This window comes from Planococcus citri, chromosome 1, assembly GCF_950023065.1.
Source record: "Planococcus citri chromosome 1, ihPlaCitr1.1, whole genome shotgun sequence".
Lineage (NCBI taxonomy): Eukaryota > Metazoa > Arthropoda > Insecta > Hemiptera > Pseudococcidae > Planococcus > Planococcus citri.
Genome location: NC_088677.1, coordinates 29,491,374 through 29,516,503, shown reverse-complemented (window position 1 = coordinate 29,516,503; position 25,130 = coordinate 29,491,374). Strand labels below are relative to the sequence as shown.

The 25,130-nt window shown below is 33.1% G+C and overlaps 1 protein-coding gene across 3 annotated transcripts in view; it reads right to left on the bottom strand.

Annotated features, from left to right (window-relative positions):
* The window catches only part of LOC135831240 (uncharacterized), a 63,500-nt gene that overhangs the window by 14,628 nt on the left and 23,742 nt on the right, over positions 1-25,130 (bottom strand). For all 3 annotated transcript variants that reach the window (XM_065343582.1, XM_065343581.1, XM_065343583.1), the window contains one exon: positions 3,574-3,724. In XM_065343582.1, the coding sequence (XP_065199654.1) occupies positions 3,574-3,724 (151 nt within the window). The remainder of the gene's footprint in view (positions 1-3,573; positions 3,725-25,130) is intronic.

Sequence of the window (25,130 nt, the reverse complement as noted above, 5' to 3'; positions counted from 1 at the left end):
CACGATCTTTGGCAGGGAGGGGGTGGCAGTTTTCAGTCTTCGGGGGGTGGGAGAGAGGGTGTCTGAATGCCTTAAAGCCATCCATGAATACCTAGGTATTTTTTTGGAAAAATTCTCAAATAAAACATTTTCTCTTAAAAAAAAAAAACATGTTAAAAAGATCTTTAAAATTTGGAATTGATAGATGTTCAGGTATTACCTAGTACCTAACTAGAATACAATTTGATTTCTAAAAACATAGAAAAAAACCCTTCTCGCAAGACAAAAAAAGGAATAAAAAAAGGCATGATTTTTAAAAAATGTTTTGGCCTTTTCATTTGTCAAAAAAAATTAAAATTTTAAAAATTCTTCATCATGTTTCTCTGGTTTTTAAAATTAGTTTGAATTTTCTATAAGAGAAAAAACATCCTTATGGCTTTCTTTGATCTGATAATGTACCTAATAGGCACAGAAATTAGATATCAAACAAGGCCCATTAATAATACTTTTGCACTGTATTTTTACTTTGAGGATTTCGAAAGACGATACTAATACACAATTAGACCAGTACATAGGTAAATACACCAAAGTAGGCATGGTAGGTACCTATTTGTTTTCTTCAAAATGTTTCACCGCGAAAAAATAAATTCCTAAAAAAACTATCAAGCGATGAAATATTTTTTTTAGATTTGTAATGCACAATGCGGAAAAAGTACATCTCGTCGCGGATTCACTGTTTTATAAAATCTGTTTTCTGGTAAAGTTTCGTGCGAATTAATTTTCCAAATCATTTACTTAATGGATTTTCAAACTAAGTATTATTTATTCAGCTTATATACGATGATATCTGCTCAACCCACCACATCTGTCACCAAAAATGTCGTTAATGCGAGGTAGTTTGCATGTACTAAATTGAAAATTTATCCTTCGTTAATGGTTGTTTTTTCGCAGGTAACAGAAATTGTAACCACCTATTGATTTTATGTAGGTAATGATGCTACGAATTAAGTACCTATACGAGTGTCGAGTACCTACCTATTTGTGAATTTTTTGTTGATAAGCTACATTTCTCTCCCTCCTCCCTACTGTGAATCAAAGGTTAGAAGAGAAAATTTATAAAAATATTAGGTACTGTCAAAATATTATATGTAGGTACATATTTTCCTAAATTTTAAAATAAAAAATTTTTCCCCCTCTGAATTAATTTAGTTTTTAAACATGTATTATGCTCAGATATTTTTAAGCTATTTAAAAGCTAGTATAATAATAAAATAGGTACCTATACCTAATAATAACGATACATTCGACCATTCGAGTGTTTTCGATTCAGTTCGAAAAAATATTGTTTATTTTTCAACTCTACGTATAAAGTGAAAATACTCGTAATTTTTCTACCGCGAAAAATGTTCAATATTTCTCTCTATTTGTATTTATCTATACTCTAAACAATATATACGAGCTTTATAACTCCTTCTCATTTATTCCCACGCTCGATGGTTTCAATTTGAAACCATGAAAATGATTTTTGAAACTTTTTCAATTTTTATTCGCGAATATTGATGTTTATTATGCAACTTCGTGTGAAAATAAAAACACTTCAAAAGTATCTATTCTACACCTATACCTACTTTATTCTTCTCTACTTTCTGTTTTATTCAAATTGTAGTAAGTATTGGTAAGTATTTTTCGCGGTCATTAATGTCATCTACAAGTCACACACAGTCATTGATTACCACCTAACAATATTCTAAATGTGACTGTCCTTTTAACAAAGATATGCGTAATATAAACAGCCGCGTATCTAACGATGACACGATGCGAAACGGGCCTGTTTAACGTAAGCGCGTTAATCGGGGGGTATTTTCTCTTTTAATCACGCTTATAATATTCAAAAGCATGACCATAGCGTTACTGTTTGCTTCATTTATTAGGACACTTTTAAAGGTCGAAAAGTTTACCCTGCTCGCTGGCTTGAAATAATATTTCATTTTCGTTTCATGTCATATGTCGTTGTTCTGATTAATGCTCGATACAGTAAATGCCTACAAAGTACACGCAGGTAAGCTGGCTGGGTACTTGAGACAGTCTGAGTAGCTCAAAATGGAAAATTTTTTCAAGCGCAAATTGTACATCTACAGATTTTATCTTTTATGGGAGATTTGGAAGGGCCCAAAATTTTGTCAGCTTTAATAAAATAAAATTTCACAATTATTCTCACTCAATTCCTCATTTCTGTTCATAAAATTTTCGTAAAAGTTAGTTGAGTTTTTTTTCCTTGAAAAAACCATCTAAAACGAAATTTTCATTTTCCACCCACAAAATGTCTACAAAAATATGCGGGCAATTCCAAAATTCCAAACCCTTTGCGAACTTTTCAAACTTCTCGAGGCTAATTTACCTCCCCTTTCACCTCTCTAAAATATCAGTACCCTTATGAAAAAAAACCTTTTCGCCCACGACCATGTTTATGAAACATGAAACATCGAGAACACGTGCTTAATAAGACAATTTCAACTCGATTTACTTTCAAGTTATCCGGACGTACTTTTGTATTGTATTATACTCGTATAACTCGTACCACAGAGAAGAAAAGTCTTGACCTTGAGACTCGATTCAGAAGAGAAATTCGTAAGACGAAAGTTGCACCGAGAACGTGCCTGATACGGAAATTGATAACAAGAAAAGCGTTTTGTCATAATTCGTGACAAAGTTGTTGTAGATAAAAAATAATTCGCTGATAACATTTCGAGACGCTTAAACGCTCCGAAACATTAAGCTCCTGCTACTCGAACCATTTTGAAAATTAATTTGGTAATCTCTCGAGTCTTTCCTGTGTCGTTGTTGCGATATACAAGAGAGAGAGAAAAAAATGCAAATGATTTTCAATTTTCCGCTCGACGATTTAATTTACCAAAAACAGTCTGCTCAGTAATGTATCTCGCGGCTGAAATACGAGTATTTCAAAAAGAAATCCATTTTATATGGATGGGTAGGTAGGTGTTGAAGATCATGTCGTAGATGTATAAAAGTTAATAATATCACGGTTTGGTTGATAATTTACATGAAATAAGTAGGCTCGAATGGGTTTAGCTATTTGTGCCAGTATTTTGATAGTTTTGTCAGGAAATTGGTAAAGAAAACAAAGGCTTTTGTTTGGATGTTGCAAAAACGAAATTTTACAACGATTACACTGTAAATGTGCGTACCGCTTTGCACGTGGTTAATAGTTCGGTATTTAATGTTTACTCGACCGAAACGTGACTTGGTTCGAATCGTCTTAAATTTTATGTAAACACGAAATAAATTCGTTTGTAAACCGTATGTTTTACAAATTGTTTAAATAACAATTGAACCTTTTAGGAAAAAAATAGACATCTTTTTACACGATATTTTTTTTTACCTGATGTAGAATTATAGGGGAAGAGAACGAAGGAAATGAAGATATTGAACTCTATCTGGTTTTTTTACTCCCTGTTCAAAATGATGGTGCATAAAAACGAAGCCCAGGAGAATTTCAGGGGATTTGAAAAAATAACAGCAACGATAGTTGTTCATGATTTTCTAAATTATTAATAACGCATTTATAAGACTCACCAACTGGGCCTGCATGATCAGGAGGGGGTGGAGGTATTGCATGTTCTTCATCAGGATATCCCACAATAACTAAAGTTTTGCTAGTCTCTTCAGGTAATCCGGTTGTAATTTTGGAAATATTCTCCAAAGGCTGGATCGATGGATTCCCCATCTGTAAGTAAATTTATATTTGGAAAATTAGATTAAAATTAAAGAAAAAAATATCTTAAACGTGTACCTATTTTACACTTGAAATAAATCGTTTAAGAAAGAATGAATCTCGAATAAACATATCCTTGAACCTTGTGACCGAAATATGGGTCTATTATTTAAATGCATGAATAAAGGGGTCGTTGGTATTTTAATTTAAAATTCAATTTTCTTGTATGTAGTTCCGTTTTCTGCTCTACTCGTATATTTTATTCTTGTAGAGAACTTATGCCTCTTTTTGACTCATCGGATTATTTTACAGATTTAACGCCCAAATGAAAAGTTTTCTTCTTTTATTTATTTTCATGAATTGAAAGACATTAATTTCTGGTTTAATATGGGTAATTATTTTCACATGTCGACGTTCATTTTTTAATGAGAATTCTGTGTGAGATGGAAATATGGGGAAAACTATACTTTTTTGAATAAAATGTACCTATCTTTGCTTCTCAAACCCTGTGTTGATTTGCAAAATACCTACCTATCTACTCAAGAATAAGTGTTGTTTTACAGATTCTAAATCCGAAACGTCTTACAATGAGTTTGATTAGACACGCAGTTGAGTTCCAACTGCAACTTGCAAGACGTACTTTTAAATTTAATTTGGCATGCAGTTCGAATGCAGTCACTGAGTCATCGTATTTGCAGCTTGAATTTCACAAACACGCGGCGATAGAACGTGAATAATGAAAGACATACAAAATCCATTATTTATAGACGAATGTGTTATGTGTTTATCGATTTCAAAAGTTATAAAATGCATAATAGATATTGGTTAGAAAACTTGCAATACGTCAAAGTACATATAATCGAAAATGATGTGTTATAATATGTGTCAATGTATATTTACAGACGTGGGCATTAAATTACTTATGATATTTTGTTTGAATTCTCGAATCTCGACGCCGCACAAACACGAGTAATTTTGCGTCTATACTGATTCATATGTGCATAATTTTTACAACACGTGTGTCTATGTTTAAAGCAAGGGTGCGGAATTCTATTTAAATCAAGAGTTTATCGGTGATTGGAAAAAGTCAGTTTTTTCTTTAAAAAAATTTCGAACTACCGTATAACTAGGAGGTTACCTAATAATAAATCCAGTAGATAAAAATTTCTCAGTAGACTGGAAAAAACATGAAAAATTCCATCTAGAGGTAACATCAACTGCATTCCTAAGTATAGTGAAGTTTGCAAAATTTTTTTACGAATATCAAGTTAGGTATTTCGAAAGAGCATCTTAGTATTTTTTTAAGACCCAGACCAAGCGCGTATGTTAGAAAGAAGTACCTACTCGTACATCAAATTCCACTTGAACAATTTCATTTTTGATTCTCAGTTCGGTAATTTTTAAAAACTTGAAAAATGCTGATCCCCATTACAAGTAGAAACCAGATCAGTGATTTCTTATAGAGAAAATAAATAAGTAGTGTTGGGCTACACATCATATTGATAAAAATTTTGGTGATCGTGACGCTTCCTGGTGCAGAACTAAATGTTTGAGTTTTTCATGACTATCTATACCTACCCATAATTAATGTTTGGTGTTCCCAGCAAAATATCCACTTTCTTTCATAAATTTTCAAATTCACATCATGAGTAAATAAAATTTGGTTTCTTCATAGTTGGAAATACGTGTACCGAGATCAATTTTTTGATCAAGGAGAAAATGTCTCAGTAGAAACACTTTTTTGTCAAACTGTAACTCATTGAATTTAATTTTCATCGCTTAATAATAGGTACATAATATTGGTCTCAGTCTGAGAGAATTAATTTTTTATACCAGAGTGTTTTCTTAAGCCATGCGATCATTTGTTGAAAATTGGATTGAATATTGTTGTGGCGGAGGGAATAATATGCAGTGAAAGTTGCTTAATGCTATAATGTTTGTCCCAGCCCAATTTAATAACTTAAGCGACTTATAACACAAACTGATTGAAATTTTTTTGTCAACAGTTTTTGCATGATCAATTCTTTACTAAAAATGTAGTCATTGAACTAAAATTTTGCAAGTGTTGAAAACATTTTGAAATTATGTAAAAATGTGAAAAAACGCATCAAAAGCAGTTTAAAAAGATAACATTATCCGATGCTCCAATCACAACAACTGATGGAATTTCTATGTAATGAGGCATAAAAGATTGGGTCTGAACAATTTAACATTAAGCAAATTTATAACATCAACTCCTGTTATAATAATAAGCGACTTTTACTATACCTATTACTTACACATAGTTTTCGTTCAGTTTTAATTGATATATTTCTGAGCAACTATAATGTTGGTTCATATTCTAATTGAATAATTCCCTCCCCCTGAAAAAAGAAGGGGGCGAAGGGCCTTTTTGCTAGTTTCTTTGTTGTTTGCTATCTATTGTGAAGCAAATTTGCAAGGTTTCTATCGAGATGAGATTTTTTATTTTTCAAAACTTGCTGTGAGATTTTAGAATGTTTGTTTTGTTAAAATTGTGTTAATTATGTACCCAGGTACCCTCCAATATGCTCTACATGCGAAGTCCAACTCACCATATCCCACATGCCACATCCTACTCTCCTGTCAAGATCATACCAATTTAAGAAACTCACTGAACCTTCCTAAAACCCTTCCTGAAATATCTCATAACCCTTCAGTCTTACTCTCCTTTCTCCAAGAATCCAACATCATTTTATTAATGTAACAGTATAAAATGACCCATGCCTCTAGCCTTGTAGCTGTACACGGCACAGTGACCAACCAACAGGTAACAGGTAAAAATTTGCCTACATTGCCCTTTGAAGTAAAAAAAAAATTGCTATAGGCTGTGATGCATCCAAACATTATTCTTTAATAAAAATTTTACTCCCCTCAAAGCCTATTTTTTCCATCATTCACATGTAAGTAGCCGATAGCACTGATGTGATCATCAGTGACCTGAACAGAAGTATCAACATGATTTTACATAGGCATTAGGGTGGTTCAAAGAACAATAGAAAAAATTTTATGTTTCAATTTTTTGAGCTTACCCCCTGAAAGTGTTCCATTTGGTCAGAAAACACTTGACAAAAAATTTCAGGTCAAAAAAAATAATATTTAGAGGTTGCGCGTGAGAGTTAAATGTTGAGAAGGCATGAGCACGTCGAGCAAAAACTTCCCAGGGTTGCGCACCGGGAACGCAGCGTTGCATCCCCTCGTTGGATCAAAGCAGATTACAACATGTTATCACCCCTCTACAATACATGATAAGTAAGTCTAGTCCTTGGTGAGCTTTTTAAGATGTTATTAATGATGAGTCAACGACAATTTTTCAATTCCAAAGATCACTGAAGGATTCTACAGCCGAAAAATCATAATCAATACTTTGGAATAGTTGTTTTAAAAACACCCAAAAAATTGGTATCACTCAATAAGTTGTAGTGGGGATGCCACTCTCAGTACAGTAGTGTAGAATCAACCCCATTGAGCTTCGTTGTGTTTCCTGCAGCACCATTGTGGGAAGTAGGTATTGTGCATTCGCGCGCTCGTAGCTCTCAACATTCAACGCTTGTGAGCGACCTCTAAAAATTATTATTTTTCAACAAAATTTTTATTGTCATTTTTTCATCAAAAGGAACAAATTAGGGGGTAGGACCTTAAGATTTCAAAAAAAAATGTTACATGAACCACCCCAATAGGCATAAACCAAAAAATTGAAACATGGTCTCAAAAAAGGTCAATGAGAGTGAGTTCATAACAAGTGAGACAAAATTAACATTACCTATCTACTTTCAAAATGAATATGCTTCTGAATTCTGATTAAGAATGTCACAGCAGGAATCATCATGCAAATTGGAATGCCAATGGTTGTCATTGCAGTCAAAGTTTCATCTACAATAATTATGTGAAAGACTTTGAAATCCTGTGGATACTTTTGTATGATCTTTTAATCGATGTCAACTTTAACATCGACATGTTGAGTTGAGGTGAACGTTGAGTTGAATTATTAAATCAATAAAAATAACTACAAATCTGGGTCTTGCAGACACATTTGTCAAATCAGCCAGAGAAGCAGCCTTCTGAGATTGTTACTTTCCCTGAAGAAGAAACACAAGAAATTGTAACTAGTCACCTTAAAGGCAATGGTGTGTATGTCCATAAAAAAAGTATGATTTTACGCATCACTGATAAGGTTTGGATATGCTCTGAAGGGTTCGTTGAGTCCTGATTGAACATTGGTTAGCTTTGTGGATCTTCTGTGGTTTGTTTTTACTGCACCCAGATACAAATTTTCCATTTCAGGGCATCCCAGAGTCTTATCAGTAACGCACAAAGACAATTTTTTCAAGGACATATGTCATACAGACTGAATTGCTTATAAGGTGACAAACTGTCAAAAAAGTTAGAAGAGTCAGAAAAATTGAAGATGGTAAGGTGGTTGAAGATGTAACTACTTGTATATGGGATGATTCAACCAAGTTATGCATCTTTCTTAAATTACTTATACCAGAAATTTCCCTTAGTTTGGACATTTTCAGCTATTTTACTTCATTTAAATAATTTCTTACACCTTTTCACGCATTTCTGGTCAATTTTACTGAAATTTCATCACTTGTTTGGTAATTTTCAGCAATTTTAATTCTTCGTTGTATTTTACCACATTGTTAACGTATCTTTGAAATTTTTTTATGACACAACTCATAACTTTTATTCTTTAAATTCCACTGAAAAATCAAAAACATCAAACATCCGAATTTTTTGGTTTCTGTAGTGATGAAAATGAAAGAACATTTTGAGAAAATAATAGGTACTTACGTTCCTTATTATTTTTTTCACATTCAATTTTTTTCTGCTAGAAAATTTTAATCTCGCTTAAAAATTGCAGTACCGTAAACTGGGGTAACATTGAAGGATTTTTCAGAATTTTTCATGTTTAGTGGTATGAATGGCGGAGGTAGGGGAAATGTGTGTGGTGCTTTTGATAAAGCTATGTCAGCACTACATTTTGGCGTTTACAAAAGTTGTCTACCTTTTTCCTGTCAGGCTGAAAAGCCAAAAGAAGTGCCCTCCAAAGTTACCCAGCGTTTGGGGTAACTTTGAAGGCCCCTTGAAATGTGCTTCGCTCAAGGTCAAAAATTATCAAAAACATTAATATTCACCTCTTGATCACTTTATACGCGTCAAGCACCTACAAAATGATTCATATTCACAATTGAATTTATGAAAGAGTGCTCCGAAATGATAATTTGAAATTTTTCTAGTTTTCAGGCGTTTTTCATGCATTTTTGCCAATTTGACTAAATTTCATGATTTTTCAATGATTTTAGAGCTGTTTTTCACGTTTTCACATCATTTTTAACAAGTTTTTAAGCATTTTAATGCATTTTTGGCCAATTTTACTGAAATTTCATGATTTTTTTATAGCCTTCAAATTTACCCCAGTTTGAATATTATTTTTTTACTCCTCAGTGAAGAACTTTGGCACATGAACAAATGCGCTAATTTGTAGTCAGGAGGTGTACCAACACATCTATAATGTCACTTGACTCATTACCTATTTGAAAATTCAAAATTCCAGACACCAAGCTTGTCACATTAATTAAAATTAATTAAAACAACACTTTTTTTTACTTGCTTTTTTATTGGTGTTAAAACCACTAGTTGAAAATGATAAAATCGGAAAAATAACCGCCAAAATGTTCTCTATCTATTCCCGGTGTCAGAATTGCTCCATTCTTCATAGTTCCACCGCCATGGAGCATAACGTGATGAAAAACCAATATACCCTTCAATGTTACCCCGCGATTTCAATGTTGCCCCAGTTTACGGTACTTATATTGCACGAGTACAGTTGAAATTTGCTGGAAAAAGAATTTCAGGGTCAAGCACTTCGAAAGCAGATAAAAATCGCGTTTTCGGATTTTTCTAATCCATGTCTTTGCTTCTGCGAAAAAATCGAGAATTGAGAAAGAAATGTAACTATGCAATTGATCACTGTCATGGTACGGTAATCTTTCAACAAACATGCCAATTCATCAGTTCTTAAGAAAAACAAGTAAGTACTTATGTATTCTTTTCCAAGTAATATGCAAACATTATTCTTCTCATCGAGTAATCGAACCATATGTAATGTTTCTTGTTTTTATAATTAGCCTATTCGCGAAATAAAATATACGATTTTGTTCCATGAAATAAATATCTAATTTTATCGAAAGACACGTCTAAGTAGGTAGGTAGGTAGGTAGGTCGGTCATAAATTTAAAAAATCATATAATGAATGTATAGTAGGTAAATTTAATCACATCAAACTGGCCAAATTCAAAATTTACTTCGTAACGAATCGTATAAAGCTAACCCTACACCGAGCCATAATTCCTAAACGTTTTAATGCTCTGGGCGAAGATTAAGTCAAACCGATTCACAATACAGAGAACCAAAACCAAATTACTCATAATAACTTTACTATTGACATTAAAAGTTAAAAGAACGTTCGTAGTAGGTTACATTCCTTCGGGGAATGCACCTTACCATTTAAATGGGAATTACTAAAGTTTACAATTTAGTTACAATTTATATAAACTTTTCGCAAGTTGTTTTTAATTGTGACCATTAAACGTATACGCTTCACGCACACGACACCAAAATTTAAGCTTTACTTCTACGTACATATAAACGATTGCCCAACCATCAAACTAAATTCTCCTCACGCGGAGACGGACGAGAACGAGATAATATTTTAAATTGATTAAAACTGACAAAATAATCTTTATGTATTTGGCTTGATTTATCCTCGTAATAAGTCGCGCTACTGCGGACGATGAGACGAATTTCAAAAATTGATAAAAACAAGAAATTACATAATAATGGCCATGACATGCAGCGCAGTACCGTCATAAATGATCTCGTTCAATAAATACGAAAAATGTCAACCCTACATGTGGTTTCGCTGTATGATACCGAAATAAACAGCATCATTTTTGGTCTATAGCTATAAAGACCACAGACGCACAGAGCGTCCGCATGTTGTGCTTTTAATTAATTTATGTCGGTGCACAATTCATTTTTTCAAATGCTCTCGTGTGTACGATTATAAAAACAAAAAAAAAGTACAAAAATAATAAAATAAAATAATGCTACGACTACGAGAGTAGGTTGCAAGTTAAACGCCCTTATATCAATTATTACTCTAGGACTTGTCTGTCGTGGTAGTATTTTGCGTTATGTGCATAGTGAAAAAAATATTATCCCACGTAGGAAAAAAAAACAAATCTTCAAAAGTAATAAATTAATAAAGTAGCCTAGATAGCGTTGATTTTCCCTTTGAACATTTTGCTGTTTACAATGTTACCTTGTTTGATGATTATAAGGTACCTATCTACTGGTACTTATGAAATATCTCTGTTCGCATTTCATCAAACACCTTTACCATATTCTCGTCAGTTTGAACAGCCAACTTGGCACATTAATTGTAAAAATACGGTAACCAATATTATTCATGATGCACTTTGAAATACATATTTCGCCAACGAATACTACTTAACGTTGTAAGAAATTGCATAATAATGTTGGTTTACGGTGCATACCAAAGTAACTCATATTTTCAAAGCTTATAAATAGGTCTGCCATGTTCGATATTACTGCCTGTTCTTGTGTTTTTAACCGATGCGAGATTATGCAAGTTTTTACGATTGTTTTTCAAATTAGATACGCAAAAAGTGACAGGAATTTGGAAATTCAGTTGACTTGAGGATGCCAAAATTATATGTAAATCGTTTCTGCAACAATGAACAGAACCAAACTACGTCGAAAAAAACATGTCTTAAAAACATTGTAACCAAAATTTCAAATGCTAGAATTCATTTTTGGATTTTTGGTAAATTTTCAAAATTTCCAAAAATTAAAAAAGTAATTTTGAAGGGTAATTTTTACACTTTCTTATAATGTAAAATTTTTTTTGAGCAAAGCGAACCAATTTGAATGATTTTTTTAATTCAGCCAACAACTAGGTACCTATTAGTTTTGTGCCATTTTGAGGTCTTCGGCGATTTTTCAATTCTCTCCAAAAATTTCAAATCATTCTGGAAAGGTCAAAAATTAACTTTAGCACCCGTAACTTCATTCGGTGTGCTTGTTGGGTATCCGATTGATTTCTTCAACAGGTTACCCCAAAATTCAAGAAGTGCCAGTTCAAATGTAAATTTTTGATCAATTTGAAATTCAAGAAAAAAATGTAAAAAATGAAATTTTCAAAGAGGACGGTAGACAAAGAGTGAGGTTTTCGGAAAGATATCGTCTGGTGTGCTAGACGATCACTCTACTAGAAAAAAATCGCAATTTGACCTTTTTGAAGTGTCTGTACAGTTTTCAAATTTCTTGAAATTGGTCAAAAATTCTCACTTTTGAACTCGTGCCCATTGGAATTTCACGGTGACCTCATAAAACAATTGAGAGGGTGCTCAATAAGTACTGATCAATGTTATATGGGTGTAAAAATTCATTTTTGACCTTTTCAGAATGATTTGAAGTTTCTGGAGAAAATGAAAAAATCTCTAGAGACTCCAGAATGGTCAAAAGTTAGTAGTTGTTTAATGTTTATATGTGGAAGTCCAGTTCAATAATCAATGATTTTATATTGGTTCACTTTGCTCAAAAAAATGCATAAATTTTTTAAAAAGTTTGAAAATCACCTCAAAAAATATGTTCTCAATTTTTTTATGTTCAAAAATTTGTCAAAATGCAAAAATGAATTTCAGCACCTGAAATTTTGGTGGGGAGGGGGGGGTTATAAGATGCTTTTTCGATCTATTCGTGTTTGTTCAAATTGAAGTACCTATGTCAGTTCAAAATGTTCCCTTGGAAGTAGGTAAGAACAATTTTAATTTTGAAAATGACTCTCACATCCCCTTTCTGCCCTTTCAAGAGTTGGAACACAGGCAAAAATCTATTTTTTTGTTGCTGTAGATGGGCGAGAAGGGGCTCTGAAGTCAATTCTCCACCCCCTCCACAAAAAACCACGTTCAAGACATCCCACTGGTGAATTAGCTGAATTTTAGCTTCGTTATGTTTTTCAAAAAGAGGTTTCAGTGATGACCAAATTTGAAATCATTCTACATGATTTGTTCGGATGCGTCACAGAACCCAACAATATAGATTCAAAGTGAATATCAAAATTCAGGATGTATCTTAGAATTTCGAATTTCGACAAAGCTTGCAGATCAAGCAAGTAGGTAGGCTTGATATTCTGCTAAAATATCTTCTGGAACCGGCTCATCCCACGAAATACCATGCTTCCATAATGTCTGCAGCATGATCTTTCCACAAATCATAACTAAATAGGCGACTCCTAGACGAGGATTGAAAATTCGCATGATCGTAGAGTACATCTGACATTTTGTAGGAACTTTATCAGGAATGGTGAAATTCGTTTTCAAATGAAGGATGTCTGTAGTGGAATTCCAACCTAAGCTGAGAACTAATAATGCTTCTTGTTGGCCGTAATTCACATCGACATTACGTTTGACAAAATCAGCATTGATACTTTTGAGAACCTCTGGCGAGTTCGACTGGTATTTACGAAGCTCAAAACCATAACAGAGCAGAGCTTCATGGACTTGTTTCTGTAGGTCAATCAACTCTTCGACAGAATCTGCACCTGGGAGCAGATCATCCATGTAAAAATGTCTCTTGATGGGTTCATACGCCATGGGATGGGAGAGTTTACACTCTTCCACAATAACTTCGAGCAGTTTGGTTGCTTGATGTGCAGCTGCCAAGGCTGTGCCATAGGTGATAGTATTCAATTCTCGACAAATACCATTCCAAATATTCGACAGAAATTTATAATGAGCTTTGGCAACCCAAGCATTACGATACATTTGAGCAATATCAGCAGTCATTGCAAACATTTGAGTACAAAGCAGCAACAAATTATTGTTGAGAGGCAGTTGCAATACCGGACTGATCATTAAAATATCATTCAGCGAGATATTATTGACAGATTTCGCCGAAGCATTGAAAACTGCGCGCAATGGAGTAGTAGTACTGGTTGGGCGATGAACAGCATGATGAGTGATATATAATATCGATGAACAGCATGATGAGTGACATATAATATCGATCATCATCATCGTTTGTTTCTGAGATCACTGACAAATGACCTTTCTGCTCGTAATCATCCATGAATGCAGAATACAAGGTGCGATTCTCAGGCTTAAGACGACACTCCATACTACACGACACTCGGTATGCCTTTTTAAAAATACACTTTTTTGTAGCCTAGAGAGAGGGAAGGGGGGATATGAAATTTTAAATACTCCAAAAAACGCAAAAATTCCGACGTTCTAGGTCACTTTGAGAAGCATCCAGCAATATTTTAAAAAATTAGACAGCCTACCGTTGAAAAAAGAGCAAAATCTCCACTTTAAAGTGGCACGAAAATAGCAGGGTGGAAGGTTGAGAAGTCAGATTTTTATCCAACGTACATCTAAGGTTCTATCTGATGCACATGTCAAATTTCAAGCTCCTAAAATGAATTGGAGAAACTCCACTGATGAGAAAAAATCACGAAACCGTTCAAAAAACCCAAAAATTTACGTTAGCTCGTTTGTTAAAAAAATGGGAAGGGGGCTAAGAAGTCGAACCCTCCCTTAAGGCACGTTTAATATTCCCTCTGAATTTAAATTCCACATTTCAGCATCTCAAGTCAATTCCGAAATGTTCTGATATTGACACCAAATCAAAACCGGTTTTAAAAGACCGGAAAATTCGCCTTTTTGAAGCTTAAAAACGATAAGTATGGATATGTTAAGAAGTCGAACCTCCCAAAAGACGTTCTAGAGCAATGCTCCGAATATATATGCCAAATTTAAACCTCCCAATTCGATTTGGAGAGCGGGACTGTGACACAAGATGTTCGAAAATGCAACAAAACCATGAAAAAAAATCAGTTTTCTCTCCTTCAAAATTGCTCTATAGGATGCTGATTTTTAGCATACGAGTATTATGATACTACTGGTATAACTTTTGATTTCTTTTAGGCAAGTGCCTGTCTAATACCTTTACAAGACTACCCACCTTATAGTAAGTCAAGCACCTAAATAAAACTTGTATTCGACTCCAAGTATACTTATCAAATTGGTCAACATGGAACATCAAACTATGAGTAAGTACCTACGAGTAGCTCAAAGCTTAAATTATTTACACGATTGATTCATCGCTTCTTATATGCGGATAGACCTAGGTCAAAATAAATGATTGATTTTTATCAAACATACTTCCACGTGCGGAGAATTTAATGATGGAAAATTTGAAAGAAAATACTGTAAAATGATTGATTACTCGTTAAATGACGACATTTCATCAAATATTTATATTATTTGAAATTCTTTTTCATTTTTTTTTCTCGTCCTGAACAGACTTCTGTAGTATACAGAGGTAGATGTACGTTTGGTGTGAAAAATAACGTTCGATTTTACTCGCATTATCACATTCGTAAAATCCTCCCACGAAACATTGTTTTAAACGACGTGTTTCACACTTGATAACATAATTTATAATATATAAAAAATTATTTCAGATACGCCTTCTCACATTCACATCACATATAACACGAATATGGTACCGTGTCTGTGAATAGGGTGTACTCGGTGTCTAAAGATGCGACGAACGAACCGCAGCAACAGCAGCACCGGCAATACTTTCTTGTGTATTTATTTCTATACATATTTCATGGGAAATTTTTCAACCGGAAATATCCTAATGGACAATGAGATTGAAAGACCTTATGCTACAAAAGAACTTCAGTTCGCTCGTATTTCTTTTTTGGCGCCAGTTAAAAAAGAGACACACTATAACATAAACACAATTCATACACTTACTCATCTTCGAGTATTGTTCTTTATTACTGTGAAATGCGTGAAAAAGTTACTTTATTTAGGGAAAACTTTTATATAAAACGACCTTGAAAATTATCTTCCAACAATGAAAAAGCATATCATCGAAAACACCCAGAAGAATCTCGTATAACCATAGAGTTGAAATTTATTGAAAATAGCATTTCAACAAATACAAAAGCCACGCAACTTTTGACGCGCGTTACGCTTTCAACTTCGTTTAATTTGAAATTAATTAATCGTTCGAATTTGATAATTTGAACGCGATAATAATTTTAGAAGAATAGATGGTAGATGTGGGAAGGGGAAGGTGCACGTGATACGTTTCTTGACCCTGTTTTCGTACTAGAAACCAATTTGGATTATTTCTACAGATGATTGTGGCATTGGGTAAGGATAGGGGTAGTTGTAAAAGAGTTGTTAATGCTAAAAACAATCGATAGTCAATTAGAGGTGGAAAAAATTTTAATGAAATCTGAAGTGGATATTGTTTTTCTCTTTTGAGAAAAATAAAGATTTGAATCAAAACGAGTTGACATATAAAAAACTTGAAAAAATTTCAACTCTCCTCCTTTCTCAAATCTCAAGTTATTTACACAGAAAATGTTTAATCTAGGTAGGTATTTATTCATGAACTTTCCAAGCTATAGATATTTACCTGCTTTATACATTTTTGGGAAATTTCTAGCATCCTAACCTTACACAAAAATGCTCCTCTGTCTCCTCACAGCCTATTGCTCATTTTATTTTTGTATGATTATAAAAATACTTTGTTTCAACTTATTAAAAATAAATTTTCAATTGTAAATAAAAACTCCAATAAGTAAAGCGATTCGTATTTCGATAAAGATTACACAAAAAATATTTTCCTATCGAATTCGACAATTCATACCAAACAAAATATTTTCATTTACGTTCCTTTACCTACCTATATCTGTCATCAGCATCACGCCTGGTTATAAAAGCAAGGACATTCCAGTCTCGAACAGAGCAGAAAAGTACAAATTCTATTATTAGTTCTCGATACTACTTTTAAAATTTTCCTAGTACTTATCTACACTTTTATCAGATAAAAAAAAGAATATATCTCGATGCATTTGCAATGTACTCGTACCTACTACCTAGACCAGACCTATTTACGTAGGTATAAAATGTCACATTTTTAAACCGATGGGAAATCAAATTTAAAGTCACACACATACCTATCTATTAAATCTAACGAAATTATTCAACTTTTCTGCAATGAACGTAACATTTGACAATTTCAAGTTAAATTACTGTAAACCCATGCAACCAAAAGTTGAAAATCCTAAAAGAAAAGACCCGCGTGAATTATCAATTGAAAATGATTACGAATAAATGTTTCTTATTCAACCAGACACAGTCCTAATATAATGACTAGTCGCGTTAACAAAGGAACACCAACTTTTGAATTTCAAAATAAACCGCATTGTTAAAAAGGGCGCATAATTCATTAATCTGCAATTGACGTATAACATGTGAGCTTTCAGCCAAGCAAGTTTTAATAGTTCATTATATTAATGGATGGATGATAAGACATTGCAAAATTTATCTAGGTTCCCCAGCCAATACGTTGCGTTGAATAACAAAGTAATTGGAATTTTACGGAGGTACGTTTTCCAGACGTTTTGTAATATCTTGTTCGCGAATTTCAAAAATTAACATTTAATACTCGTATTAGAGCGAAGAAGAAGGCAACAATGTATAGTCGATTAAACCATATGCCTAATAAATTCATGGGCTATGTTTTGAATATATGTATTGAATTGATTAGAGTAGGTTTTCCCACCAGCGGTGGATTGGGGTTTTCATAGAGTTTACATTGTTGCAGAAAATTCGATAGGTAAGTACTAATAATCATTTTCCCCAAAAACTGAAATTTATTTCAGTCACCGAAATTCATTTTTCAATTTTGGGTACTTATCTAGATTTTTAAAGTTCAAATGGGGTGAAACTGCCTTTATTGACTCTGATTATGATTTTTGTGCGATTCCTCATTTAATACTATCGAATAATGATTTTTGAGTGCATAAGCTGTTTTCCATCCACGCTGAAAGAGGCACGGTGGTACCCCCCCCCCCCCCAAACACGATTTTCAGAGATTTTATACACACCGTGTTCGGCTGTTTCAAGCCGGTTGATTTGAACCAGATGTGAAGGTAAACATACATGAGGGCAATGACCTTGAATTTTTCACACTTTTTATACCCTAACTAATACCTCAAAATTTATTGTGAAACCCTCAAATTAATGAAGAGAAGAGTCCAAAAATCTCGAAAAAGGCCCAAAAAATTATTTTTACACTTTTTCAGTTTCCAGTGCAGTTTCTATCGCTGGTAATTTTTTCAGAAATTTTCGAGTGGTGGCCGCTGCTTTATGACCATAAGACTATTTGGAAACGCTTTTTTCCCGCCCAAAGTGGTCCATTTTTGTTGAATTTTTTTTCGCAATATTTCATTAAAAACGCTGAACTACACCATCGACCGGAATTTTGATCAAATTCGTTCGTTTTTCTACCCCCCCCTTGCCCTTGTTTTATCATATTTTTCATTTGAAAAATAGATTACGCTATTTTTGGGAACCCCTAACACCTTTTCTGAGTGACCTACAAGGATGAAATTATGAAATTCATGTTCAGACTAATATCAAGTCGAACTAGGTCACATATTTTAATTTCAGCAAAATTAGAGATCTTCGATTTCTTCCTACAAATATGAATAATTTTCATTTATTTCTTAATTTGGAAAAATGCATCTACTCAAGACAATTTTAGGATCAAACGAAAAAATCGAAAGAATATAAAAAAATACACCACTATAAACTAATTTTAGTCGCTGAATATAATTGTTCAATTTTTGGTGAATTTTAAAGAATTCAAATTTGCCTAAATTTATATGGGAAAGTCAAAAATTTTATGAAATCGCGACAGGAAATTGAAATTTAAGTATAATATTATATTTTATAAATTGGCCTTTCAAATCGATTGATGGTAGTTTAGAGTTCTTTTAGAGCCTTCGACAGATTTTTATATTTTTCTGTGTTGAAAACATGGAGAATTTCATTTTTTTAAATAGCAATTTTTCCAAAAATTTCCCGATCTAAAAACCTGTGGGAGGAGAGATTTAAAAAAAACTATCAGGTTCCAGGAACCGACGTAATTTCAAATACTTTTTGTAGTCCAAAGGTCTTAGAATATTGGGGAGGGGTTCGATGCTCCGTTTTTGAACATTATTATCACGTTTACTTCTATAGATCTGAAATCTGATGGGAGGTTTAAGCGTCCACCGAATGTTTAAAAACTACAGAAATTCGACTAATTCAAAAATTGTTGTCTCGGAAATGATGCATGGGCAAAAATAATTTCTGGTTTCGAGCTTGAGGGGGGGGGGCGCCAGAATAAGTTGTGGAAGTGAGGTTTAAATTCTCACACATTTTTTAAAAAAATTTCAGGGCCTGCCATTAACATTTTAAGCTAAAGAAGTCGGCACATCTAACAGCAAATTTAATATATGTATGTTTGAAAGTAATGAAAGAGGTACTGATTTTTTCAAATTTTGGGACATTCAAAACCTCTTTTTCCCTCTTCCTCCCTCCCTCTCAACTAACCACATGCCCCAAATATCACAATAATACTGTCTCCAGATTATCCATTTTAATGTTCTTACAAGGCAAGTAACCAATCAGAAAAATTACTGAACCAGGCGAAGCTAAATGAAGGAACCTGCAAAATTTTGTTAATTTTTAAAAATCACATTTTGGGGCAAAAAATGCCAATAAAATCGAAATTATGAAAACCAAATTAATTGTTTTGCTCTGAAAATCACAAAACATAATTTTAATTATCTCCTCCTGGCGCAGAACTCTGTAAAATCGAAAATTATACTTTCAATAATTCCTCCTGGCGCAGAACTCAGGAAAGCCAAAAATCAGATTTTCAATTTTTTTTCTTTCAGCGCAGAATCTGAAAATCAAAAGTTTGACGTACAATCACTTCCTCGACGCAGAAAACTGAGGGAAAATCGAAAATCTATTTTGTAATAGTTTCCTCCTGGCGCAGAACTTGATACTCCAAAAATTATGTTTTTAATCAATTCTTCTTACAAGACAGATGTACCAACCAGTAGGAAATTGTCCGAAACAGACGGAGCTGAATCGCAGGGCGCATGAAAAAATAATTAACGAGCTAAAACTTCAGGGGCTGAAGTGAATTTTTCGATTTTTGGCGGATTTTTGAAAATAAAATTCGCGCCAAAAATGCCAAAATATTGACATTTTACCAAATTCACCTCGAAAGCTAAAAATTGGAATGTATTCTATTCTAGACCTCCCCCCTTCAATTTGTCACACACATAAATCGATTGGCAACGATTTACAACATTTTAAACAGTTCTAAAGTCTTTGGCAAATTTTTTAAAATAACAATTTTTCAAGTTGTGATAACTAAAATTTTACTTCATATCTTAATTTGAGCATTCTGAGTTGATTGAAGGCAGTTTCAAACCGTAAAGGTGCGTCCATTATTATTTTTAAAATTCTAAAATGCATAGTAAATTTTAGGTTTCCGACTTCATTGTGTGAAATTCTGTAGAAATTTCAGGTTTCACAAATCTTCTGGAGGCTTCAGAATTGCTCAAAATGGTTCGAAACCATTTCTAATCGATTTAAGAGGCTACAAATAGGGTATATAGGTACTAAATTTCAGATTCCCAAGTCAATTTGGTAAAATTTTCATTTTTTTTTACATTTTTTGGTCCTTTAATTTTTTTAAAATTTATCAATCTAAAAATCTGGCTCACTATTTTCAAACATCTTGGAGTGCATGAATTCCCTCAATTATGTACGAGACATGCTGCCAAACTTATTTTCTCAGGTACCTACAACGATTTTCATGTAGGTACATACGTACCAATTTTTTGACTTTTAGGTCAACAATGTCAATAGGAGAATGTAGAAAACTGCATTTAAAAAATAATGAAAATTGGGTTATTATCCATACAATATTTTTTTTAGCCATCTTCAACTCAACACCCTCTTTCCACTTCATTTATAAAATCTCTATTTCTCAAAATCGCATAAACCTTGAAAACCTCTATACATACTTGTACCTTTCTTTAAAATTGAAGAAAAAATACTTCACCGAGAACAATCTTACAAAAGCAAAGTTAGACCCCCATGTTTCCTACAGAGCAAATGTACCTACAATACAAACCAAAGCAAAGGAGCACTTTTATTTGAAATTAATTTCGGTTTCGAGAGACATTTTTGTTCTTTGAAAGAGATCGAAACCGCAGATAATTACGGTTTCAGGGTTTTAACCTTCTACGATGGAAATCACTTTGATGTTTTACTCGCAGAATATTAACGTATAACATATGTACGTAGGTAGTTATTAAATTATTAATTTACAAATCAAGCTACTCGAGTTCACTTTCACATTTGAAATTAGAGACACGAACTTTAATAATTTTCAATGACTCGTAATACCTACTAAAACACACATATCCCAGAGTACAAAGCTTCGATTCGAATGTTTACTCTACAACTTAAACAAAATGCGGATTAAAAATGTCAAACATCAAACTCACTCTCTCTCTCTAAGAAACCACAATATTACAATTGCCAATGAAGAAAAAAATTCACTACGCGAATACGTGGATATTCGTATCGATCAACACTCGGTATTTTTCTCTTCCTCATACGTACGAGTATATTTTTTCACAATGCGATGAAAGAAAAATTACCAACGTTATAATTAGACGAGGAAAATATAACGATTCGATCGCATTATAGATAATATAAAATTTCCAACAGGATTGTCTGGGTTGGGTTTAGAATTACTCTAAATTATTTTATCGACTTAAACGCGAGTCGATAATTGCTTCGGTGCAAGAACAATGTGTTACGAACAGTATCCTAGGTTTTTGTAAATTACATTTTTTCATTTAATACACAGATATCAACCTCGTATATCTATATTATACCTAGACTAATAACGCCGACACGATATTTCAGCCATGCAAGAATTAACTGATGCGTTACAATGGAACCCGCGGCGCGACACCGATGCGGCCTTTCGCATCGTACTACCTATTTATTTTGACGCATGCAGCTCAAAATTTTCAAACAACCAGCTCACATATATTACCGCAATAACCAACCACATAATAATTAACTTGGCAAATAAAAAAAACCACATACCTAAATTATTCGTACGACTGAACAAATTCAACATTCATAATGGTTTTTTTTTCTTTTCGACTACACCTATAAATTATCTGTCCGGTAAAATGGCTCATGTGACGTGAAAAAAATCGGACTTAGCCAAAAATTGTTGTATTCTTTCAATGACATAGAAAATTAATAGATTTTTACCCAATGCCCAAAGGTAAAAGTATAACTATAGGGGTTGTAAAGTTTTCGCCAACTCGAAGTATAGGTATAAATTTTTAAAACCTTTGTACTTTTACATCAACTAATGTAAGACTTCAGAAACACTAAAATTGAACGCTAAAGTACACCTAATACTTATTCGCTCATATTTCTTTTGTTAGGTATAGGTATAGAAATTTTTTAAAATAAAAACTCGTTTTTTATTAGGATGAAATGTGATTACGACAGTTTTTTAGCGAGAAAATATATTTTTTAAATTTACGATAAGTGGGTACCTATAGGCTATACTTATTTTTTTACTGTTTAAAAAATATATAGGTATAAATAATTGACGTAAAAACTTGGAAACCAATTTCAATCGTATAGTACAGGGTGTCCCGTCGAAAATATCGAGGATTTTTTTAGGATTTGAATTCAGCTGATGTAAGTAGGTGCAATGATGGTTGAGAGGGAGCCGAATACTGAATTTTAAAAACGTGCCCATACTTAAGCGTTTAAAAGGAATGGCGTACGTTGACGTAAAAATGAATCAATTTTTCAGAATAAATTTCAGGGTACCTAAGTAATTGTTCAGAATACCTACATACTGAATCGTACATTTTTGAACTTGAAGGGACTATATGTACAATTAGAAAATTTATTACATTTGTCTCTTGACCTCTTGCAGCCCGATGTTTCCTTACAGGAGCTGTCATAATGAAAAGTTTATTACTTAACCCATATTTCAAAGATACAAATTCAAACAAATTTCGTGCCTCTGCTATTTATGATATAAAAAATGATCCGAATAAAAAAGTTATGCCATCTCATGAGGATTCAAAACATGCAAGCGTTTTTGATCTAGCGTTGATATGAGCTGAGATATCGGGCGTTGAACTTTGAAAAAACGTGACATAGGATCTCAATTGCTCATTACGTTCATCGAACCACCTGAAACGACTTTATGATTGATTTTTTAGTGTTTATTTTTCCCAGGATTCTACCCCCCTCCTCCTCTGCTCATACTTTTTTTTTATATTGGAAAAACGCATACAGTCTTCCTTATGAGCCCTACGAAAAAAAAAATCCGAACAAAAATTGTTTCTTAACATCTTTCTCACGATTTGACTGATTTGTAAACATTTCTTTTAAGGTGATCCTTGAGCCTCAAATTGGAAAAACATCCATCAACAAATTATCAAAATCGTGTCAAATGTAGAGCAAAAGTAAAATCTACCCTAACAGAAAGTCTTACAAATAGAATTTCCTTTCTATAGAGACTTACATTTATCGGTAATTTTTGCGCCCTCTCTCTGCACTCAACCACAAAGCAGTGGGGGGAGATCTCATACCAGTAGACTTGATTAAACAGGTAACACGGGAGTATGAAAAGGAGCCATTGAAGATGATTAATAAAATATACTAGATAACCCGTTTTTCGCGCATACTGCGCTCCTCTTCTAGACGTGAATTGTTCATTTTGAAAATTTTGAAAGTATCTTTTTTCGCCTATAATTCCCAAAAAGTCTTGCTTTTTGCTAACATTGTTATTGTTGCTTTTTGCCGGAAATTGTGAAAGTTTATGGCTGTTTTAATAATTGACAGAAAAAAAATTGTTTCAAAGCAAAAATTCCAATAATTGTTACTTTTTCATCAAAAATAACCCAAAGCGTAAATTGTTCTCTAAAATATCCTGAAAAGCATCACTCTGTCATCGCTTTATCATTCATTAAAATAATGTCCTACTTTTCTACAAAAATTGAAAAAAAGTATCAGCTTTCTTATAACAATTGCCTGAAAAGTCATGGTTTCATTTAAAGTTGGCAAAAATTTCAAGTTTTAGGCAAAATTGCGAATTAGGCTACCTACTTATCACTTTTTTAGCAGAAGTTGCTGAAAAATTCCAAAAATACTTGTTTTTTTCCTACAGTTGAAATGAAACTAACACATCGGATTGGATCTAATACCACATAACTGAAAATTTCAAAGTTTCACTTAACTTTGACCTGGAACTTTTTTAAGCTTTCTTCAAAACTGCGAATGTGTCAAAATGTATTTTATGGCAAGCTTTTTCTAAGCAGACTATGAGTACTCTAAATATTGGTTTGGTACTGGAGAATACTTCAATAAAATACTTACTTGACACAATTTTAGAAATATTCCAAGATTTCCGAGTCAAAAATGCAATTAGGAATTTCCTTAAAACGTGATTCTAATTTTGTCAAGGACTCACAAAAAAAATTCAACCCCTCAGTTGAAAAATCTAAACTCCTACATATAACAGTAGAGATTTTCCCAAATAGTCCGAAACTTGCATAAGTTGATGAAAAAGTGAGATGCTAGATAGGTATAACCACTCCAGAACTCAAAAAAATGAAACCATGGTTCCAGGATTAATTTTGATACCCAATGTGCTAAAAATAGCACTTTTTCATGTGTACATCAACACCGTTGTTTTTCTGTTTTGAGCTATTTAAAAACTTTTTAAAGCTCCCTTCAGAAACTTTTCAACTTTTGATAAAAACCATCACAACTAAAGTTTAAAAGCTATTTTCAAATTAAAGTATTATTGAGTAGTAGAGAATACTGATTGTATGAAGCTTTTTCATGTTTTTTAAGCTTTAGGATTTCATTTGAGCTTTCTTCAAAACTGCGAATGTGTCAAAATGTATTTTATGGCAAGCTTTTTCTAAGTAGACTATGAGTACTCTAAATTGGTTCGGTACTGGAGAATACTAATTTTTTATGTCATATCTGAAGCTTTCTAAAAAATTTTCAGCTTTAAGCTTTCTTCAAAATTTCACGAATATGGTCAAAAAGTATTTTTTGGCAAGCTCGATATAGGTAGACTATACATACTTTAAAATATTCATTGGGCACTGGAGTATTCTAATTTTTACATCATATCTGAAGCTTTTTGACCTTTTTTCAGCTTTAAGCTTCCTTCCGAATTTTGCGAATATGGTCAAAAAGTATTTTTTGGGGAGCTCTTTTTAGGGAGACTATACATACTTAAAATATTCATTGGACACTGGAGAATTTTAATTGTTCTTATGAAGTATGACGCTTTTTGAACTTTTTAAAGCTTTAAGCTCCTCCATGACTCACCCCACAACCTCACCAAAAAAATAACTCCA